Source organism: Notothenia coriiceps, unplaced genomic scaffold, assembly GCF_000735185.1.
Source record: "Notothenia coriiceps isolate Sejong01 unplaced genomic scaffold, NC01 NC01_scaffold00003521, whole genome shotgun sequence".
In the NCBI taxonomy this organism is placed as follows: domain Eukaryota; kingdom Metazoa; phylum Chordata; class Actinopteri; order Perciformes; family Nototheniidae; genus Notothenia; species Notothenia coriiceps.
The window spans coordinates 53,117-70,480 of NW_011336222.1; the positions used below are offsets into that span (position 1 = coordinate 53,117).

Here is a 17,364-nt window from a genome sequence, read left to right on the forward strand (position 1 = left end):
GCCCGCAGACAGCGGTCATTATCTTCCTGTGGGACGCCAGAAATCGCTAATGGGTGTTTCAAAGTAGAGCGTTACATAACTTACATTTTCATTAATTGTACTGGTTTAGAGCTCTTAAAGGATCCACCCACGATGAACACATATTAGAAACATTAAATAAGTATCCTAACATGCTCTTATTGAGCTACACAATATACTTCTGGGAAAAGGGTGGAGGGTAGGAAACTCCACAGCACCATAGCTTTGTTCATATGGAAAATCACATGAAGGCCAGAGCAAAAGTGCAACCCCTCTGAAGGCCAGAAGATCATGCACTTCTACTGTTGTGATAGTAATGAGAAGATAGTTGCTTTTTCAGTGAATGCTGAAACCAATTTACAGCAATGACGTCAGATCTCAAGCCAGGATCTAAATGATAAGGCACACAGGTTCATTTTGAAAGAACAAAAAAAAGATGTTCTACTTATTAGATACTAACTGTAATAAGAGTTGTCTTTTCCAAGGCATTTGAATGATTACTACATCTACAGTTGGTATTTATTAGAGGGTGAAAGCCGACATGAGTCTCAGAAGCACAGAACTCTGCTTTTCTTTGGGGGTTTTTTCTCCGGAAATAATAACTCATTTGTTGCAAAATCTTATTCTAAGTGTTTCTCTCCTCTCTTCCTGCAGTTGATGGGATCCTTCGTTCTGGCAGTGGGACTATGGCTACGTTTTGACCCAGAAACTGTTTCTCTTCTAAATGGTGATGAAGCTCCAGACACTTTCTTCATTGGTGAGTACCACAGCGCATCCGAGGTTATCTTAATGTACACACAGTGTAGGTGTGAAACAATAAGCTGTACACATTCAACACAAGGCCATTGATTTATGACATTTGCTGAAAGGAATGCTTATGTTTGTGAATATATTCTGTTACATTGCGCAGAAACGAGTCTAAATGGATAATGGAAATTTCAGTTTCACTTAAATTTTGAGACAATCTTTACTTATATTTGCGGCATTAAAAACATTGCATTTTGATACCAATGTATCTTCTCAAATATTTAAAATAATATTGTTTTTAATATGCTAGAGTAGACACATACACATAGCAAAATGTCATGTTGCACTTATCTTATTCTCCGTCTGAAAATGTGTTTGTATTGACATATTTCAGTGCAAATAGTTTTGGCTGTAAATAAAAGTATGTCTCTATGTCAGAGCTAGTGTTCCTACCACAGACTTGCTTGTACACAAGTCTTTGTGAGATTGCAAAATAGTGTGAGTGTCACTATTTGATTGGTGTTCTACAAAGTTTTCCATTTGTGGTTTAATATCCAAATGCAACATGCTCTAATGCTTTGAAGTTTCGATTATTAGGCATGGGATAGCTTCTTTTGAGCTGATGAGTGTGAATAACAGGAAATGACTGCCATACATGCATGAGGGAAACCACAGGGCTGCTAACCACCTTTTCAATCAGTCACCGTGCCCAGATGGAAAGAGATGGAGGAGGAGACAGTGAGTGTTGGGACAGTTAAAAAGGCATATGGAAGAGGGCAGTCATAGGAACAGATGGGGCTCCATGGCAAAGATCTGCAGGAAAAACAAGATGGGGTATCAAATTAAAAGACTGGGAAAGAAATGTGTTGAGCTGACTACCCTTCTCCACTCTCTGATCACAGCATCCTGTGTTAAACCTAAAGTACATTCAGTTATTTTAACGATCTTCAGTTTAAACTACTCTACTCCCGATTGATTTTCTTCTTTGAAGCCTGTTAGGGACTGATAGCGTTGTGTAATAGAATATACGTTTAGAGAGGATTTTTTTTTACAACAGAAGCCTGTAGTTAAAGTTATTTTATTACTTCTTTGTGTGTGAGTTTATTAAGAAATAAGGCTCAGATATCCTTGTGGTTTGACACAGGATGGGTGGCTTCTGTCAGGTCCTCGGAAAGTGCAACACATGGCTTTGACAGTGAAGAGCGCTCAACTGTTGCTATGCCTAGTTTCCATGGCGTCAATCCCACATCAAACTTTTCTGATCTTTGAAATGACATACTCTGAAAAGGTGAAAAACAACTACAGACTCAGAGATAAATGAAAACCAATATAAAAGCAAAGTATGCGAGTTCAGCAGCATCTCTTGCTCCCAGCTGCGATGAGTTAAAAGCTGATAAGAATGATCGCTTCACACGAAGTAACTAAACTCTCCTTTCTAACAGCAAGAAAACAACACACCCAACTGAATTATTATAGCACATCAAATCTCTTTGTTGACCCATCAGGATCCTATGAACCGTCTTCCTCTCTTGTTCCCACCTGAGCCTGTGTCACCTGGGAGCCGACTCTAACTATCTCGCCCAATTTCTGCTGAGCTGTCGCCTGGCAACCAACCCCACCTGTATGAGTGGTGTTACCAATTGTTGTTGAATTTCCTCCCTCCAGACCTACCCATGATATATGGAGGAAATTAGCTCCATAATGATGTACCTTTCCTAATGAGAGGTTTAATGTGACATCAGGGCATATAAGGAGCTCCCCCTAAAACAGACTCTTAACAACAACAACAAATAATCTCACATTAGGGCACAATGAAGAGGAACAATAAGTGCCTCCACTCCTAGAAAAAAGATCGAAGCACCAAACACAGGAAGAGTGCAGTCTGAAATATAACATTCCACTGTCTGAGCTTTTGTACTTGCAGTCCAGATTGTGACTGTTTTCATTTCTAGCTGTATGCTGCCCTCTGCTGGTGCTTCTGTAATTTACAATAGTCAGAAGCACTAGCTGGGAAAAGCTGAGCATATTAACAGAGATGTAGATAGGTAGATAGATAGATAGATTTTATTTCATCACAGCAACAGAAGTTTGTTCAGACATTAAAATAGTGGGAAATTAAAGCACTGTTTAAGGCGTTTCAAGCTGGAAGGTCTAAAGTGTATTGGTGAAGAAAGTACCATATTATCATCATCAAAAGTTATTACAAAGGTTGTTTGCGTCATGACTAACATCTTTATATACATTGCCTTACTGTTTACCATTGCATCTCTTTTCCCTGTTCCTTCAGGTGTGTATATCCTGATCGGAGCTGGCAGTCTGGTGATGTTGGTTGGTTTCTTCGGCTGCTGTGGAGCTGTTCGGGAATCTCAATGCCTGCTGGGTTCAGTGAGTACAACGCATAGAGACAAGCCTACAATACCAAAAACTGAGCTTTTATCTTATAGTTGGAACCTTTAATAAGTCTTAAACTGATATATTTAACCAATGATACATTTATTGTCTGTTTTTAATGCTTTTGTTTAGTTCTTTGCCTGTCTGTTGATCATCTTCTGCGCTGAGTTGGCTGCAGGCGTGTTTGGATTCCTGAACAAAGACAAGGTATGAAGCATTTCACATTTCAGAGCTTGAGTCATGCCTGGAGTTTGATGAATCCTAATGGTATTTACTTGTCCCCTCTGACACAGATAATCAAAGAGGTTCAGACCTACTACACAACCAACTACAATGAAAACAATAACGGCACATTGATCATCTCATACCAGAAAGTGGTAAGTAGAAAATCGAATTCTAGGGTGACAACAAGTAGAAAAAGTGCATAATTAAAGATATTTGCTTATGCCTAAACCCATCATATTTTGATTTTCTTCGCAATTTTAGCTGAACTGTTGTGGAACCACAGAATACCCTTGCCCTGATCCTCCAAAAGACACTAAAGTAAGTACCACCAGACGCAAGATGGAAATGTCATTATCTCGCTTTGTTGTCTAATGAATGAGAGACGGTGCCACAATAATCAATCTGGTTCAATAACTTGACTCTATCTTCGGTGTGCAGGACTGTGAGACAGGCATTGAGGAGTTTTTCAACACTAAACTCTACATCATTGGATATGTGGGCATCGGCATCGCTGGAGTCATGGTGAGTCATGATCTGAGAAGAAGCACACACACAGACAAACACATTGTGGGAGAGAATGATTTTATTAAAATTCTGTTTCCTTTTAACAGATTATTGGGATGATCTTCAGTATGGTGCTCTGTTGTGCCATCCGCAACAGCAGGGAGGTCATCTAAATATGACCTCTGCCCTTCCTGCCCCGAAAGACTGTACAGCCTTCAGATCAAATGACAACCTCTGTCAATCCAGGGACCCAGGCAGTAATTAGATTATGTTAAAAAAATCCTTTCCACTGTGATGCTTAAACCAGCTCTCTTTCTTTTTGTATTTGCAGTCACGAGCAAAGTAGCATGTGCTTCCTTTCAACACATTCAGATAAGACTTAGTCCACATATCCTGTGGGAACAGTATGATTTTATGACCTGACAATCTTTCAAATTGTTTTTCCTCATGGCCGTTTGGCGAACGTTACAAATGTTAAACCCACATACTGTCATAGCAGTGTCAATGCTTTTTCACACAGCCTTGACACTGACCCCTTGGCTGTGGGAAACTGTAGCCCAGGGAGAGCAATCTGAGGTGAAAGCAGCTGAGTTTGCTTATCTGAGCATTCAGATGAACACAAACATGAAGCCGCAAAGACACACAAGCACAGCAATGTTGTGTTACGTGAGACCACTGCCTCGAAGAAGGTTGTCTGAAATCTCGTAGGTATAAAAATCCTGATTGGTGGAATCAGAGCGTGGTGTCAAGAGAGGGATGGCCAGTGAATGTTTTGGGAAAGCATCCATCATGCAGCCCAAGCGCTCTTTCTCTCCCACACACATAGTATCTGTATACTGTATGATCAAAACCAATTGTTTCTACAAGAAATACAGCAGTTATATTACAGGGATAGTTAAAAATATGCTAATTCACTTTCTTGCTATGAGTTTGATTAGCTGATTGATAGCACAATGACAATGTTAGTGAATCTCAAGCTGCAGCCCGGAGTTGGTTAGATTAGCACAAATAACGGAAAAAGGAGGGAATAGCTAGCTTGGCTTTGTCTTTATGCTAAGCTAAACTAAACTAAGGTACACTAACAGGCTGTAGCTTAATATTTACTTTACTGACATATGAGTGGTGTTAATCTTCTCATCCTATTCTTTGAAAGAAATAATCTATTATTTTAGGCAACTTTAGGCCTACCCACATTCAGGTCTTTTACAACAACTCATGCATACTTTATATATTTTTAATAATGCCAATATGTGGCGCATACCACAAGCAAGTTTCAAAAGTCTGTAAAAGACATAAATGATTGCCTGCAGCATTAGGAAAAGTACATACGAACTAAAAACCAAAAGGAAAAGCCCCTTGTACATATATATATATATATATATATATATATATATATATATGCTCTCTTACATAAGAGAGTATATCTGAGTCTCTGTTGACTGTATGTCAGGAGGATCATTTGGAAATGTTTACAGGCTAAATATATTCTAGTCGGTCAACTGAGAACAAGCAGTTGGGCCTAAGAAATGTGCTTATCCAAACCAGGTCTTTGATCTCTTCACACCTCCATCTTTTCCCCCCCTGTGCCTTTAAAAGTGCACCGCCCACAACAACATAAATCAGAGCAATAACCTTTGTTTTCCTCTAATCTCATAAACCTCAGCAGATATGATAGTTGGACAGACATGCCCAACCTGGAATCACTTCCATGTATCCAGGTTCATCGGGCTGCTGTTGATTCTGTAGGGTTTATATTTGGACTCTGGTATGTAAATATGAGTTTTCTTGTAGTTGTACATTATTTGTGGTTGATGTGATGGATAGGCCTACTATTTAACATGCTGTGTGTAGACAGAGGCTTGCAGTAGTTGGAAAGTGTTTATGTAGTCATGACAATGTTTGCATTAGTCAAACTGAAACTTCTTAACGTGCCTTTCTTGGAAGATGAGCTATTTTAGAACTACGTGATGACTGAACGTAGCAAAAAAATCTTAGCAAAGTGTACATATGTTTGTAGAGTTCGACTGCAATTCATTGTCACACACATTAGACTTGCCATTATTGTTGTGGTCTGTCTTAAAGTGTCACACTCAACAGTGTCTTTTCAGCCAAGAGAGCTGAAGTGGTAAAAGCAACAATTTATCTGCCAACTATTTCAAAAGCCTCTGATCAAGCTGTGTGGAACACAAGCCGTGGTCATTTTTTTTACTTTCGAGTGTAATGTGACACGAGAGATGAGACGCCAAAGGCTTTCTTACCACTCCAGTAGGCGGTGTTCACTCTGAGTGAAGACACACAACTGAATCTCTTTTCACTATAGAGGCTCTGGAGTTAAAAAAGGGAACAGTTTAGTGCAACTCAAATCCACAAAGCTGTTGCTGTGTTCCTCAGTTGTATTTGTTGGAGCAAATCTGAAGGTATAACAGGAAACAAAAGTATAAGCAGTCAAGCCTTTTTTTTAGATGATTGTGTGTTAATTTATTTTAATACCATTGCAGGCTTCTCAGGAAGATAGGTTTACAAAGTGTAATAAAGCTTTTAAAGTTGAACATTGTTTCTTGTGTGTCATTTATACTTGGCGTACATTTTGTGTTTATTAAAACGCATGTATAGCTCAGATAAGTAGCTTTGCATTGGATTTCCTATATTTAATAACTTGTTACACCTCTTAGCATGAAATAAATCTCTAATACATGAAATCATAGCCTCAGACACCATTACACACACAGCATCAGTCACATAATCCACGAGCTGCATGTGTCCTGGCCTCAGAATATTCCATCAGGTCAACACACTTTTAAGTCCTGAAATGTAACCTTCACACTTCACTTTCAATTATTTGTTATAAAACATAGACTAGAACTGTATCTCCTCAGCAAACAAAGTATATGCTTTATTTGTAGTTTTTAAATGTTGCTGTTGGTCTGCATTTAGAACAAATCATGTGATTTCAAAGAAAGACATTACTGAGAGATCTACAAAAGAGTTATATTTAAGTATGTCCTCAATGCACCTTTCTGCTCTTGAGCTTCAGGGACAGCTGGAAATGTATGTGAAGCGGCAGAGGCTCCAGGACTCCCCAGGGTAGAGTTACCCCAACACTGCAGCACGAGCATTTTTACTGCCACAAACGTATCCCTCGCAGTAATGCTTATGTGTAGCGCATGGTAACATCTTCTAAGTTTGCATCAGAACAAGTATTACACAGTATTACAACCTGTTGCTACTTCCAACAGCCCTACCTGAGAATACGTGATTAAATATGCAATACTTCAGGCTACACACATTCAAACAAATAACAAATGTAAACACAGAATTCATACATATTTATTCAGCATTTAGAAATGTGTATTTACATGACATTTTAAAGTATAAAAAATAAATAATTATCTTCAACTGATTGAAACACTTTCAACATGTTGAAAAGTTAGAACTGCTCTCAATTCGAGTTTAGCTTTTCACAGTTCAAGAAAAAAATAAACAGGATAGCTATTTACAATCATACAAACTGTTAAAAGTACTTCGACCAAGGACTTTTTCTAGCTCGACTCTGTTCTGCTTCTGAATGACAACCATAACTCAGTCATGTGGGCTCCTGTATCTCTTACACCAAAACCTGACCAGTAACAGACAACCACAGTCAACGGGTTGTTGTGTTGACATCCACAGAGAGATTGCCAACAGCACTCTGTAAAGAACCCAAACATCTCTACCAATCTCTCTTTCAATGTAACAGAAAGTAATATTACGCAGGATTCTGTATGGCATACTGGTGGACAGTCCACCAGACAATACAAGTCATTTGCCACTATATTCATAGACAGGGTGCTACATCCATGATCCAGTTACACATGAATCCCTTTAAAACAGGATTGAAACTATTCAAGTGACATTTCAATATTCTGCCTTTGTCATTACTTAGTATTGGCTCCCTTGCATTGTAAGGTCTCTTTTGCAACACCGTGCTACAGCCATCACACCGTGTCTTTAAGACAAGACAGTTGAAGGGAATATCCGAGTAAGTGTTTCAGTTAAGGTCAAAAGACTGGAGTCAACTCTGATCTGATTGAATAGGTGGTCAATGTTGGGCCGTCAAGATTGTTAGTGAAGAAAGCTATTCTGTTTTTGCAATAAGCTCCACTGAAGGCCATACAAGCAGGCAAGCTAAAGGCATACTTTTAAACCAGTTTGGATTTAAATGGCATTTTTCAGGTCCATTTCACTTTTAACATCCTCCAACAATAAAGAAGGTACACAGTAACAGAGAGCTGGGTCCATCGCTATGCCAGGGCATAGCTGCCTGTAATTTAATGAGGTGGCATAAAGAAGACTAGAAAACAGCTTGTTTATGCAGAGTAGATGGTTTAGGGTGTGCACCCTAGCAGGTACTCTCCAACTCCGACAACGTACACAACCTGTGCAATTCCAAAGAGTGGGGCAATAACAAGGGCCCGGCAACTTGCCCCTTTCAGGAACGCTCCGGGACCCTCCTTTCTCAGGATCTTTCTGCAATGGGAGAGAGAGTGCAGGTTGAATAAAAATTCAACCTTTTCCGTTCATGTGAACCCTGGAGAAGGAAAGGCATTTACCTGATACAGTCCACCACGCCATTGTAGGTTTCCTCATTAGCTCCTTTCTTGAGTGACTGTAGCCTGGTCTTTACCACTGCACAAGTGAAAGAAAGCTTTTAAAATAAGTTAAACATTTATTTTAAAAAAAACATAAGAATTAAAAATAGCCTGGTAACCAGATATCTGCATAGACTGAGTCACTCACCGTCAAAAGGGCTGACAGTGACAGCAGCAATGCATCCAGCTAGGCATCCAGACATGAAGGACCAATAGAAGGGCACAGCAGGGTCTTCAGGGGAACGCCGGCCGAGATGGTGCAGATGTGCAAAAAGAGGGAAGTACACGACGGAGAATGGGATGTCCCTGAAAATGCAATAAAACATGCATGTTCACCACCTCAATATAAAAGCTGTCAAACCATGTAAAACCAGTTGAGCAAAATCAAGCACGAGATTCGTTCTCACCTCATCAATGTTGCTCCGAGTCCCCGGTACAGTCCTTTGACTCCTTTGGTCCTCAGCAGCTCTCTGGTGATCTGTGTGGCAGACACTCGCATGATTTGAGGTGCAGGGCTGGTGTTGTAGGAACGGCTAAGAACAGCACTGGTCCCACCGATTTTCAGAGCCGATACGCCACTAGGCACCCCCCTCTGCTGGGCCACTGGTAGGTACAGGAGAAATGAATATTATAATTGTTATTTTTAGAACATCACAAAAGCATTATTCGATCCTTTTTTCTGCTGATTTCCTTTAAAGTTACCTAGCCTTCCAGCATCCTGCAACTGGATCTTGAGCATCTCCATGGGTGTGGTGATAATGACCTGACACATTCCTGCACAGCATCCTGCCAACATCTCCTTGAACACTGTCAACTTGCTGATGAAAACATGAGACATACATGGATGTTGTTAAAACCAAGAATAAAATCGCAGTATAGAAATCAGCTTTATTTAGCGCTACTACTCACCCATCTTTGCTCAGCTGTTGGCGGAAGAAGTCATTAGCAGCTAGCTTGATGGCCTTCTCGGGGGTTACCAGGGTGAGATTTACTGCAGCACCTGCAACAAGAGAGGTCCACAAACGTAATTTAGATGAAACATTAGAATACAGAAAGATGTCTGTCAAATGAACTATTCCACATCACAGATATCAATAGGATAAAGTAGCAATGGTTTATTCAAGGCATAGGATCTGCTAATGTGGTCACTGCCTTACAAGATGAACCAGTAACCTATTGACAAGCAGTAACATGATGGGATGAAAAAGATTCAAGAAACTTGGCATAAGAAAAGCGTTCTTTTTTGGTAGACAGATTAGATTCCTGTTGAGGACACATTGCCAATTGAAATGTATCACAGAACCCCCCAAAAAGTTATGTGATATACTTGGTAATAATACAATTAAAGAGCCTACTCAGACATAGAGAACGTTCAGCATGTTATGAACAATGTGATTAGTCTTACCTCTGTACATGCCAAAGTAGCCTTCAGATTTAACTGTCTTTATAAGGCAATCCATCCTGAACAAAAAACAGGAATTGATAGTTATGCACATTGTATACAGGAAACACTTAATGTTTATGTATAACATAACAGAGTATAAAACAAAACAAACTGGTATTGGAAGTGAAAACTTGACATGAACATTGGCAAGGCAAAGGTTGTCAAATAATGTTGATTATAAATTGGTCACAAAAAGAAATGAATAAATACTGATAATCTAGACAGTTTAACTTGGGTCGACCAGCCTTTGCAGGGCTCAGTTTCTTAAAATTCATTCTCGGAAAACAATCTAATCAGAAAGACACATTATTGTAAATATACAACTGAAAGGTGACAAATATGACAAACCTGTATAAGTAAAGTGGCAGAAGTGCAGCATTTGCCCATTTAAGTAAGTTAATTCCAAATCTAGGAAAAAAGCAGGGGGGGGGGGGGGGCGTTTCTTACATATTTTTGTAGAGTTGTTGCCCGCTGCGCTGGTTCTGAAGGCGGGTCTTGGCCAGGTCAATTGGAAACACACAGGTGACTCCCACCATGCCTGCAATCCCTCCATTGATCAGTTTGGCTGGGAGGCTGTTTAAGTACAAGTCAAAACAGACATGTGCATTACAATCATTCCTTTTAGTCCTCAAAGTGGACTAAAAGGTGTGGCAATGTCAGAGAACAAAACCTACTGAAACTGAACTAAAGCAGTACAATTAGTGGTCTGATAAAGCACATACTTAGGGACTTTCTCTCCATTGGAAAATCATTTTTAACTTTAATCATTTTTAACTTTAAAGGGTGTCTGTATACTGTATGTGAGGCCTTAGCATTGCAACTGAACTGAGTATAATGTGACTGCCTCTGGGAATATGCGCTTCCAAAAATAACTTGACGACAGAGTAAATAAAACATACACATGTCCAGAGGCAGTCGAATCCTAAGGCTTCATTGATTTGCCACGTTAGCCTTGGAGAAACAGAAGGCTAACTATAACAATTTACAAGACTTTAACAGAGTTAAATAATCAGCAAGCTGTATTTCTATATTGCACTTTGAGCAGGCTACATATGTTGTCATGCTGGATTTGATGTATTGTCCCGATGGACAGAGCAGGTTCATACCTAATCTGCTGTTGCTGGGCCATGGTTCCTGGTTGTTGTGAGTGCAGAGGCTAGTCAGCACAAAGGAGGAGGCCGCAGAGGGAGAGCAGGCAGAGAGTCCCTGAGAGACACTGAGCAAGGCGGGAGTGTAAGGAAGCTCAGGGTTATATATATATATACACTCAGAGGAAGTCCAGCCCTGCAGATCCAGGGATAAATTCAACATTACTCTCCACCCACTGCACCGCCAGCCAAGAAATGGAGCCAAGGACAGTCATCACCCAAACAAAATCACACCACAAGCTCATTTTCTTCCACGGACACACCTGCCTAACATGTTTGGAAATTATTTCCAGTTGCCCAAAGTTCTTCGATCCAAACACACTGATTGGGTAATAGTAAAATGGACTAGTGTCAGACAACTATGACACAACAATGGTTGTGCAAAAAGTGTTGCCATACAAATCCTGATTGTTTTTAGTATACACATCTATGATTTCTAATCACAATTAATCAAAAACACCTCCAGACCAGAAAAATCATCTTTAAGAAGAAACTTGAGTGTTTTTCTTAAATAAGTGCCTACTTTGGTACCAGGCCTGGTTTCTGTGATTTTGTTGTATTGGGGTTAATAATGGTACACGTTTTTTTTACAAAAATACTAAAGGCTATGGTTTTACTGTATATTGAATGATACTACCTGTTACTGCAACCACGTTTGAATAGATTTATTGGATCTAATACAATAGTAGTTTTAAGCTAAAAGCTAGTAAAAACATTAGGCAAGTAGGCTACTCACAGAAGAAAGTTTGCTGCGTCTGCTCTGCACCGAACTAAAAGTTGGACATTTTGAAGTGCAGCCCTGCCCTGCTATGAGCTATCTCTGGACTACAGTTTATTGACAATGATGACTGGCTAGTTAAAAGATGTAAACGTATATTTCGAAAGAAACATTATGTCTCGTTAAAAGCATGCTCGACCCACCTTAGATGAAAGCTAATGTCCTGCTTTGGCGAAGTTTAAGTGGCCTCTCACTCCAGCAGGCTTCAGGTCTGTATGAATGAATATCGAATTGAGGAAGCGCGTTAACCTTCCAGGGGCGTCACAGACCTGAGTTATCCAGTGAAAAGAGGGGATTTGCAAAGAAGGATGGGCCAACTTGCCTCAGAATTTGCACAGGTGAGCATGATGCAACTTTTCCCAAATATTTCTCACAGGTCGCTCAGAAACATGTAACTAATTCTGCATGGGCTCTCAAACCTCAGAATCACAAACTAACCAAATCATTCTCCTCCTAAGCTTTACAGATGACACTTTACATGTAAATATAATTATAATCGAGTAGTTTTTTGCATATATTATTTGTAATCTTTATTAATTTACACACTTTTCACAGTTAAATTAGATGCATTTTAAACAGTACATTTTGCTACATATTGCCGAAACCATAAACAGCTGAAGAGCAAATAAACACTCGTCCATCGGCGTCCATTTAGCATGCATGTGCACTGCATGTTTAGGCATATTGTCAGTTTTTCACAGCGGGCTGGGTTTGGTTCTTCACACCGCCCAGGGTCACGGTGCATCGGTCTTTAGAGACCCGGCTGGTGCGGACACAGTGGTGCGAGCGCGTGTTGCAGCGCCTGCAGCTGCAGCGCTGCGCCGCAGGATAATACAGCTGTGAGTTTACATCCTGAGGGCAGCCCGGAACATGGACGGCTCGGTACACCAGAGAGAGAGGCACACAGCTGCGCTGGATCAGGAAAATCCTTCCGAACCTTCCTTTCAAATTGGTGTCCTGACAAAGAGGAAACAGCATTGTTAACATGAGATTGGGGCGTGTGAATTGTGTTACAGCACTTCTACCCATAATCAGTTTCACAAAGTATATGTAAAACAAACCAAGATTTTAATTTGGATCCACATGTTGCACTTAGATTAGAATGAAACTAAGTAGGCTATTTTACGCAAGTATAATGTAATTAAAGTAACCTACAATTAAATGTTATGTCAAGGTACTCTTTGCTACACTAGCCATACACTATATTTGACACTTCAATATTGTACTTATTACTCCTCTATTTTCGCACTTAGTTACTTTCCCAATTTTCTTTATTCGGAAATTGGCCATTGTAGCTACTTAATATGTGTTTTACTTTGGGTGGTTTAAAGGTGCTAAATTCCTAATTCAGAGCATTAAAAGCAGAAAACAATTTTCTCTATATAAAACATAGTGGTGTAATGTTGTCCTGAGTAGATGATAAAGTCACACTGTTCAGGACAACATTATACCATATTTTGCTGTGTTTGTTGAAATATAAGCTTCTCTGTGCTTTTTTATCCAGCCGGTAGCCTACTGCCGCGTTTGAATTTGAATCTCTGTGTGCGTATGTCCAACTGACTAGCTAATGGACTATGCTCTGTTTTCTTACAGTAATTGTTCCTGAAACAAATAAAACCCCTCAGTTTAAAACTCTTAACTCTTTAAACACTGTTGCTGTTGATTGCACTGTTAGCTTTTAGCCGCCCCTTTAGCCTCCTCCATGTTAGCCGTGTGGAGACAATCACTTAATCACAGATGTGATCTTTGCTAGGAGTTTACTTCAGCCACCATGTGGACTTCCAACTTCCTTTGTTTGGACAATTTAAGATGACGAATCAAGGTATAGCATTGCAGTATGTTGCATCAAGTATTCTTTTCATGGGCATAACCACGCCAACAGCATGCTTCCTTGTTTGGATTCATGCATCAAAATGTTCAGCTAAAGACTGGACAGTGGAGAGTGTATAGTCACCTGTGTGTGACAGTAGCCACTGCATATGGTTGTGTTGATTGCCACACACTGGCCGCAGTCTTGCCTCTCAATCCATATGGTGTGATTCTTCAGCATACAGGAAAACACTGTTCCATGCATTAACGCACACAGCAGCATGCATTTCAACAATAACGACGGCATTCTGAAAATGAGACATTTTGAAAATCATTATTACAAAAACAATATATACACTCAGGAGAATTTCATTGCAACAATATCAACATGTTAGGTTCATGCAAACTTAGATCGAAGAGAAAAAACACACCTTGACATCTGACCTTTCGGAATTAAGAGATATCCAATGAAAACAATATGAATTTAAGCCTGAAGGATTTGACTTCAGAGGAAATGGTTTTAGATATCCAATAAATCTGTGTTGTCTTAATCAAATAAGTGGATGATAGTTCTGGATTCTTCCTCTTGTTCTGTCCACTCAGTTCCCCAACTCCACCATGTTCCTCTCCTTTATGAAATTCTGAAAAGATGATTGTTGTCTATCCTCTTTTATGGACGCCTTAATCCACCTCGACTGCCCCAGTACACTAGAAGTCTAAAACATCATTCCAGAAATCACATGAATGTGGGTGTGTTTAGTGTGTGTGTTTTTGTGTGTGTGTACAGTGTTCCTTTTCATAGGTGATATTGAAGAATATGTGCTCAACCATTGGGTAGGGGGCTGGTCAAACCCGATTCACGTGGTTGATTCCTCACGTTTTAGACCATGTGAAGTCCACCTTCTTTCCCTGTGTTTTGATTTGATTTGCAAGATCCACCCACCAAAATTCCTGAAAGTAAGTCCCTTTTCGAAAGTGAAACCCTGAAGATAAACTAGTGTTTGCAAATTTGTAAATGTAGGCTATAAAACCACATTTAACCTATTTATAGCATCAATGGCTATTTGTGCACTTTAATCATGAGTTTATATTAAGGGCATTAATCAGCTATTAAATGTGAAAGAAATAAAGTTAAATATTTCTTAATTTCTAACTATATTTAAAAACATTTTTTAAGTGATCTCATTTGGCTGATGCTGGGTCAAATCTCTCATGTTTCTGTCTCTAACTGAGTGAAAAGGTTATGCCCTCCTTTTCTAAGCCATTAATGCTTCCATTATTCCCATCTGTTACTAATGTGAGTGGCCATGTGCCATCATATTTTCCCCGCACAAAGTAGTCAATAAACATGTTTACCAAACACAATTGATCCTAATCATGCCATCATCATGTCCAAAGCACACTTCATGATCCTCAATGCAAACACAGGCTTACTTCCACTATTCAATTAAAAACACAGGTCTTGATCCTGTTCTCTTCAACCATCTATATATCTAAAGTTAACAATCATGGTAAACAAAAATAATCAGAATTATTCCAGAAAAATTGATGTAAATCTACACTGAAATACGGACAAATGCAGGGACAGTTCAATTAATTAAAATATACAATATTACCGTATTATGGTTTTCCCACTATGCTGCTGGCCTGGCACTGTTTCTGCCATTCTGCTTAATGATAATCATGTTGGATCACATGTCAAAACTCCATCAGATAATTGCAACAAAGTGGGTTGTTGACAGTTCAGCAACTATCTGCCCTGACACAGATCCAGCTTTATACAGATGGTCGGATTATATTTTGTGCATGGTCTCGAAACAAAAAAACTTTGATAGCTCAAAAAAGTAGTGGTGTGCTTAAAACCACTGTGCACTGTGTTAGTACACAGTGCACAGTGGTTTTAAGCATGCCACTAGGGTCATGATTGGGTCAAAAGCAGGTATTGTTTTAGATTACAAGATGGTAACTGTGCCTTGAAACAATGAACAATTGCTTTATTTGTTTTGCAGGAGGAAAGCGGAGATACAGGACTTAACACAATGACACGTCATATAAATTCATAGTAAAAGACACATGTTGAAACTATTTGTACCTTTTAAGATGAAGTAGAGATCATTTTGCGAATGTATCACCCTACTTCAGGAGACCTGGCTTGGACCACGTACATTAATTATGGGACTTTATCTTGAATCTTGAATCGTTCTTGTGCTAAAGCTGCGCAAAATGTGTTCACACAGGCAGACAGATATACACACACCTGGCAAAGTACTCAAAAATGCCTTCTGTGGTAGTTTGTGTAATAGTATTAGTAAGTGTTTCAAGGAACATACTTTAATGACACACAAACAGACTCACAGGGGGGAAATAACGTTTTTTCTGGTAACTATGTTTAAAACTTTAAAATCACAATCAGCAAGGGCACTGGGTGTAGGTGGGAAGAAGTGTTGAAGAGACCCTTTCCGGATTTGGAGTTGAGGCTATTGGGATCACATTGCAAGATATATTTATTTTTTGCACCCGTTTCTTTGAAAAATAAAGGTCTAAAACTTTGCATGCAAGAATAAATGTTCTCAGGCAGGTTTGTTGTCAAATTTCCAAAAAAATATGTGGAAAGGTTTATTATAAACGTAGGAATTGGCATTCTAACAGGACAGGCCATTTAGTTGCCCTTCTGCTCAACCCTTCCCTTGTCGCCCTTATCATCACGATGTCTGCAGATGCTGTTTGAGGTTTACGATCTGAGTCTCTCTGTTTCTGATCATACTGTCCGGGTAACTCTACACGCTCCGATAAGACCCTTGAGCTGGGTCAGACAGAAACATGAAACCTTTTTGTTTGATATTAGCCATGCCCTGGCCATGCCCCCAGGTCAAGAGGTCACAGACTAACACAAAGTAAAGCCATTACATTTACCTGAATTACCTGGTCCAGCAAAAACAGTAATCGTGCATTATTATTATTTGATAAGCTATACATATTAAAGTGCAGATATTTTTTCTCTTAACATAGAGATTTGCCTTATTTTCTTTTGTTGATGATTTTTATTTGTTTGGTTGTATGTAATTATAATGGGATCATATTAAAAAGATTGTTAAAAAAAAATTACATAGCTTTAACATAAATGTAATACATTTATCCATCTATGTAATTAAAAAAGAAAATCTTGTGATCTTGTTAATGAAAAAGTGGGAGGAGAGTAGTCTGAATTGGGTTCTGGAGCTGTGCTCCACCTCATACATCGCACTCATTTGCTAGCCACGAGCGATTCCAAGTCAGTGAGCGTCACATCCACCGTGAGGCGCTGAAACTGCGCCACACGGTTTCTCCTGCTACAACTGCTCACGTTGACCCATATTTTCTGTTCGCTCGCTCACCCGAATCAGGTGATACCCTGCTAGGGTAACTATTGGCTCTTGTCTCAGACCTTCCCCGAGGTGATTGGTGGAGTGACGAGCACTCAGCATGTGACCTCTACAATGAGCTTCCGCCCACGGAAGTAACATGGTGGACACGTTGTTTTAATACTGTGTTAAATTTGAGTACAAAGTTCGTTGTGGTGCAAATTATACTGAATCAACTTGGCGTATTTTTTTATACCAGCGAGGCCGTCCGCAACATAAAAACCAAACTTAAATGTTGTAAATGCTTTCGTTTCAAGCTGTTTGTAGTTTA

General features: G+C 39.5%; 3 protein-coding genes across 5 annotated transcripts; 1 reads left to right on the forward strand and 2 right to left on the reverse strand.

Annotated features, from left to right (window-relative positions):
* Positions 1-670: 670 nt before the first annotated feature.
* On the forward strand, positions 671-6,434 carry LOC104941539 (tetraspanin-2). The gene is made up of 7 exons (XM_010766640.1): positions 671-775; positions 3,053-3,150; positions 3,289-3,363; positions 3,450-3,533; positions 3,643-3,699; positions 3,820-3,903; positions 3,993-6,434. The coding sequence occupies exons 1-7, from the start codon at positions 676-678 to the stop codon at positions 4,056-4,058; spliced, it is 564 nt and encodes a 187-aa protein (XP_010764942.1). The 5' UTR covers positions 671-675; the 3' UTR covers positions 4,059-6,434.
* A 754-nt stretch (positions 6,435-7,188) lies between these two features.
* LOC104941541 (mitochondrial glutamate carrier 1-like) lies at positions 7,189-12,113 on the reverse strand. Of its 3 annotated transcripts, none has more exons than XM_010766642.1 (10): positions 12,027-12,113; positions 11,064-11,173; positions 10,405-10,530; positions 9,919-9,974; positions 9,423-9,513; positions 9,216-9,331; positions 8,921-9,116; positions 8,662-8,819; positions 8,475-8,550; positions 7,189-8,391 (listed from the first exon to the last, which is right to left on the reverse strand). In XM_010766642.1, exons 2-10 carry the CDS (start codon positions 11,084-11,086, stop codon positions 8,250-8,252), a joined length of 984 nt encoding a protein of 327 aa, XP_010764944.1. In that variant the 5' UTR covers positions 11,087-11,173; positions 12,027-12,113; the 3' UTR covers positions 7,189-8,249. The 3 variants fall into 3 exon arrangements, with proteins under 3 accessions (XP_010764944.1, XP_010764943.1, XP_010764945.1); XM_010766641.1 differs by having other exon boundaries at positions 11,064-11,241; XM_010766643.1 differs by lacking the exon at positions 12,027-12,113 and adding an exon at positions 11,842-11,857.
* A 297-nt stretch (positions 12,114-12,410) lies between these two features.
* Positions 12,411-14,381, reverse strand: LOC104941542 (thyrotropin subunit beta-like). The gene is made up of 3 exons (XM_010766644.1): positions 14,124-14,381; positions 13,838-14,000; positions 12,411-12,840 (listed from the first exon to the last, which is right to left on the reverse strand). The coding sequence occupies exons 1-3, from the start codon at positions 14,129-14,131 to the stop codon at positions 12,571-12,573; spliced, it is 441 nt and encodes a 146-aa protein (XP_010764946.1). The 5' UTR covers positions 14,132-14,381; the 3' UTR covers positions 12,411-12,570.
* Between the last annotated feature and the right edge of the window lie 2,983 nt (positions 14,382-17,364).

What these genes read in the sequence shown, in the direction of transcription:
- LOC104941539 (XM_010766640.1), top strand. Translation starts at nt 676, where the DNA reads ATGGGATCCTTCGTTCTGGCAGTGGGACTATGGCTACGTTTTGACCCA. An exon ending in TCCAGACACTTTCTTCATTG is followed by an intron (nt 776 to 3,052) that starts GTGAGTACCACA and finishes CTGTTCCTTCAG; the next exon opens with GTGTGTATATCCTGATCGGA. An exon ending in TCGGCATCGCTGGAGTCATG is followed by an intron (nt 3,904 to 3,992) that starts GTGAGTCATGAT and finishes TCCTTTTAACAG; the next exon opens with ATTATTGGGATGATCTTCAG.
- LOC104941541 (XM_010766642.1), bottom strand. Translation starts at nt 11,086, where the DNA reads ATGGCCCAGCAACAGCAGATTAG. An exon ending in CAACAACTCTACAAAAATAT is followed by an intron (nt 9,975 to 10,404) that starts GTAAGAAACGCC and finishes TTTTTTGTTCAG; the next exon opens with GATGGATTGCCTTATAAAGA. An exon ending in CACTGTCAGCCCTTTTGACG is followed by an intron (nt 8,551 to 8,661) that starts GTGAGTGACTCA and finishes TCACTTGTGCAG; the next exon opens with TGGTAAAGACCAGGCTACAG.
- LOC104941542 (XM_010766644.1), bottom strand. An exon ending in GTGGCTACTGTCACACACAG is followed by an intron (nt 12,841 to 13,837) that starts GTGACTATACAC and finishes CCTCTTTGTCAG; the next exon opens with GACACCAATTTGAAAGGAAG.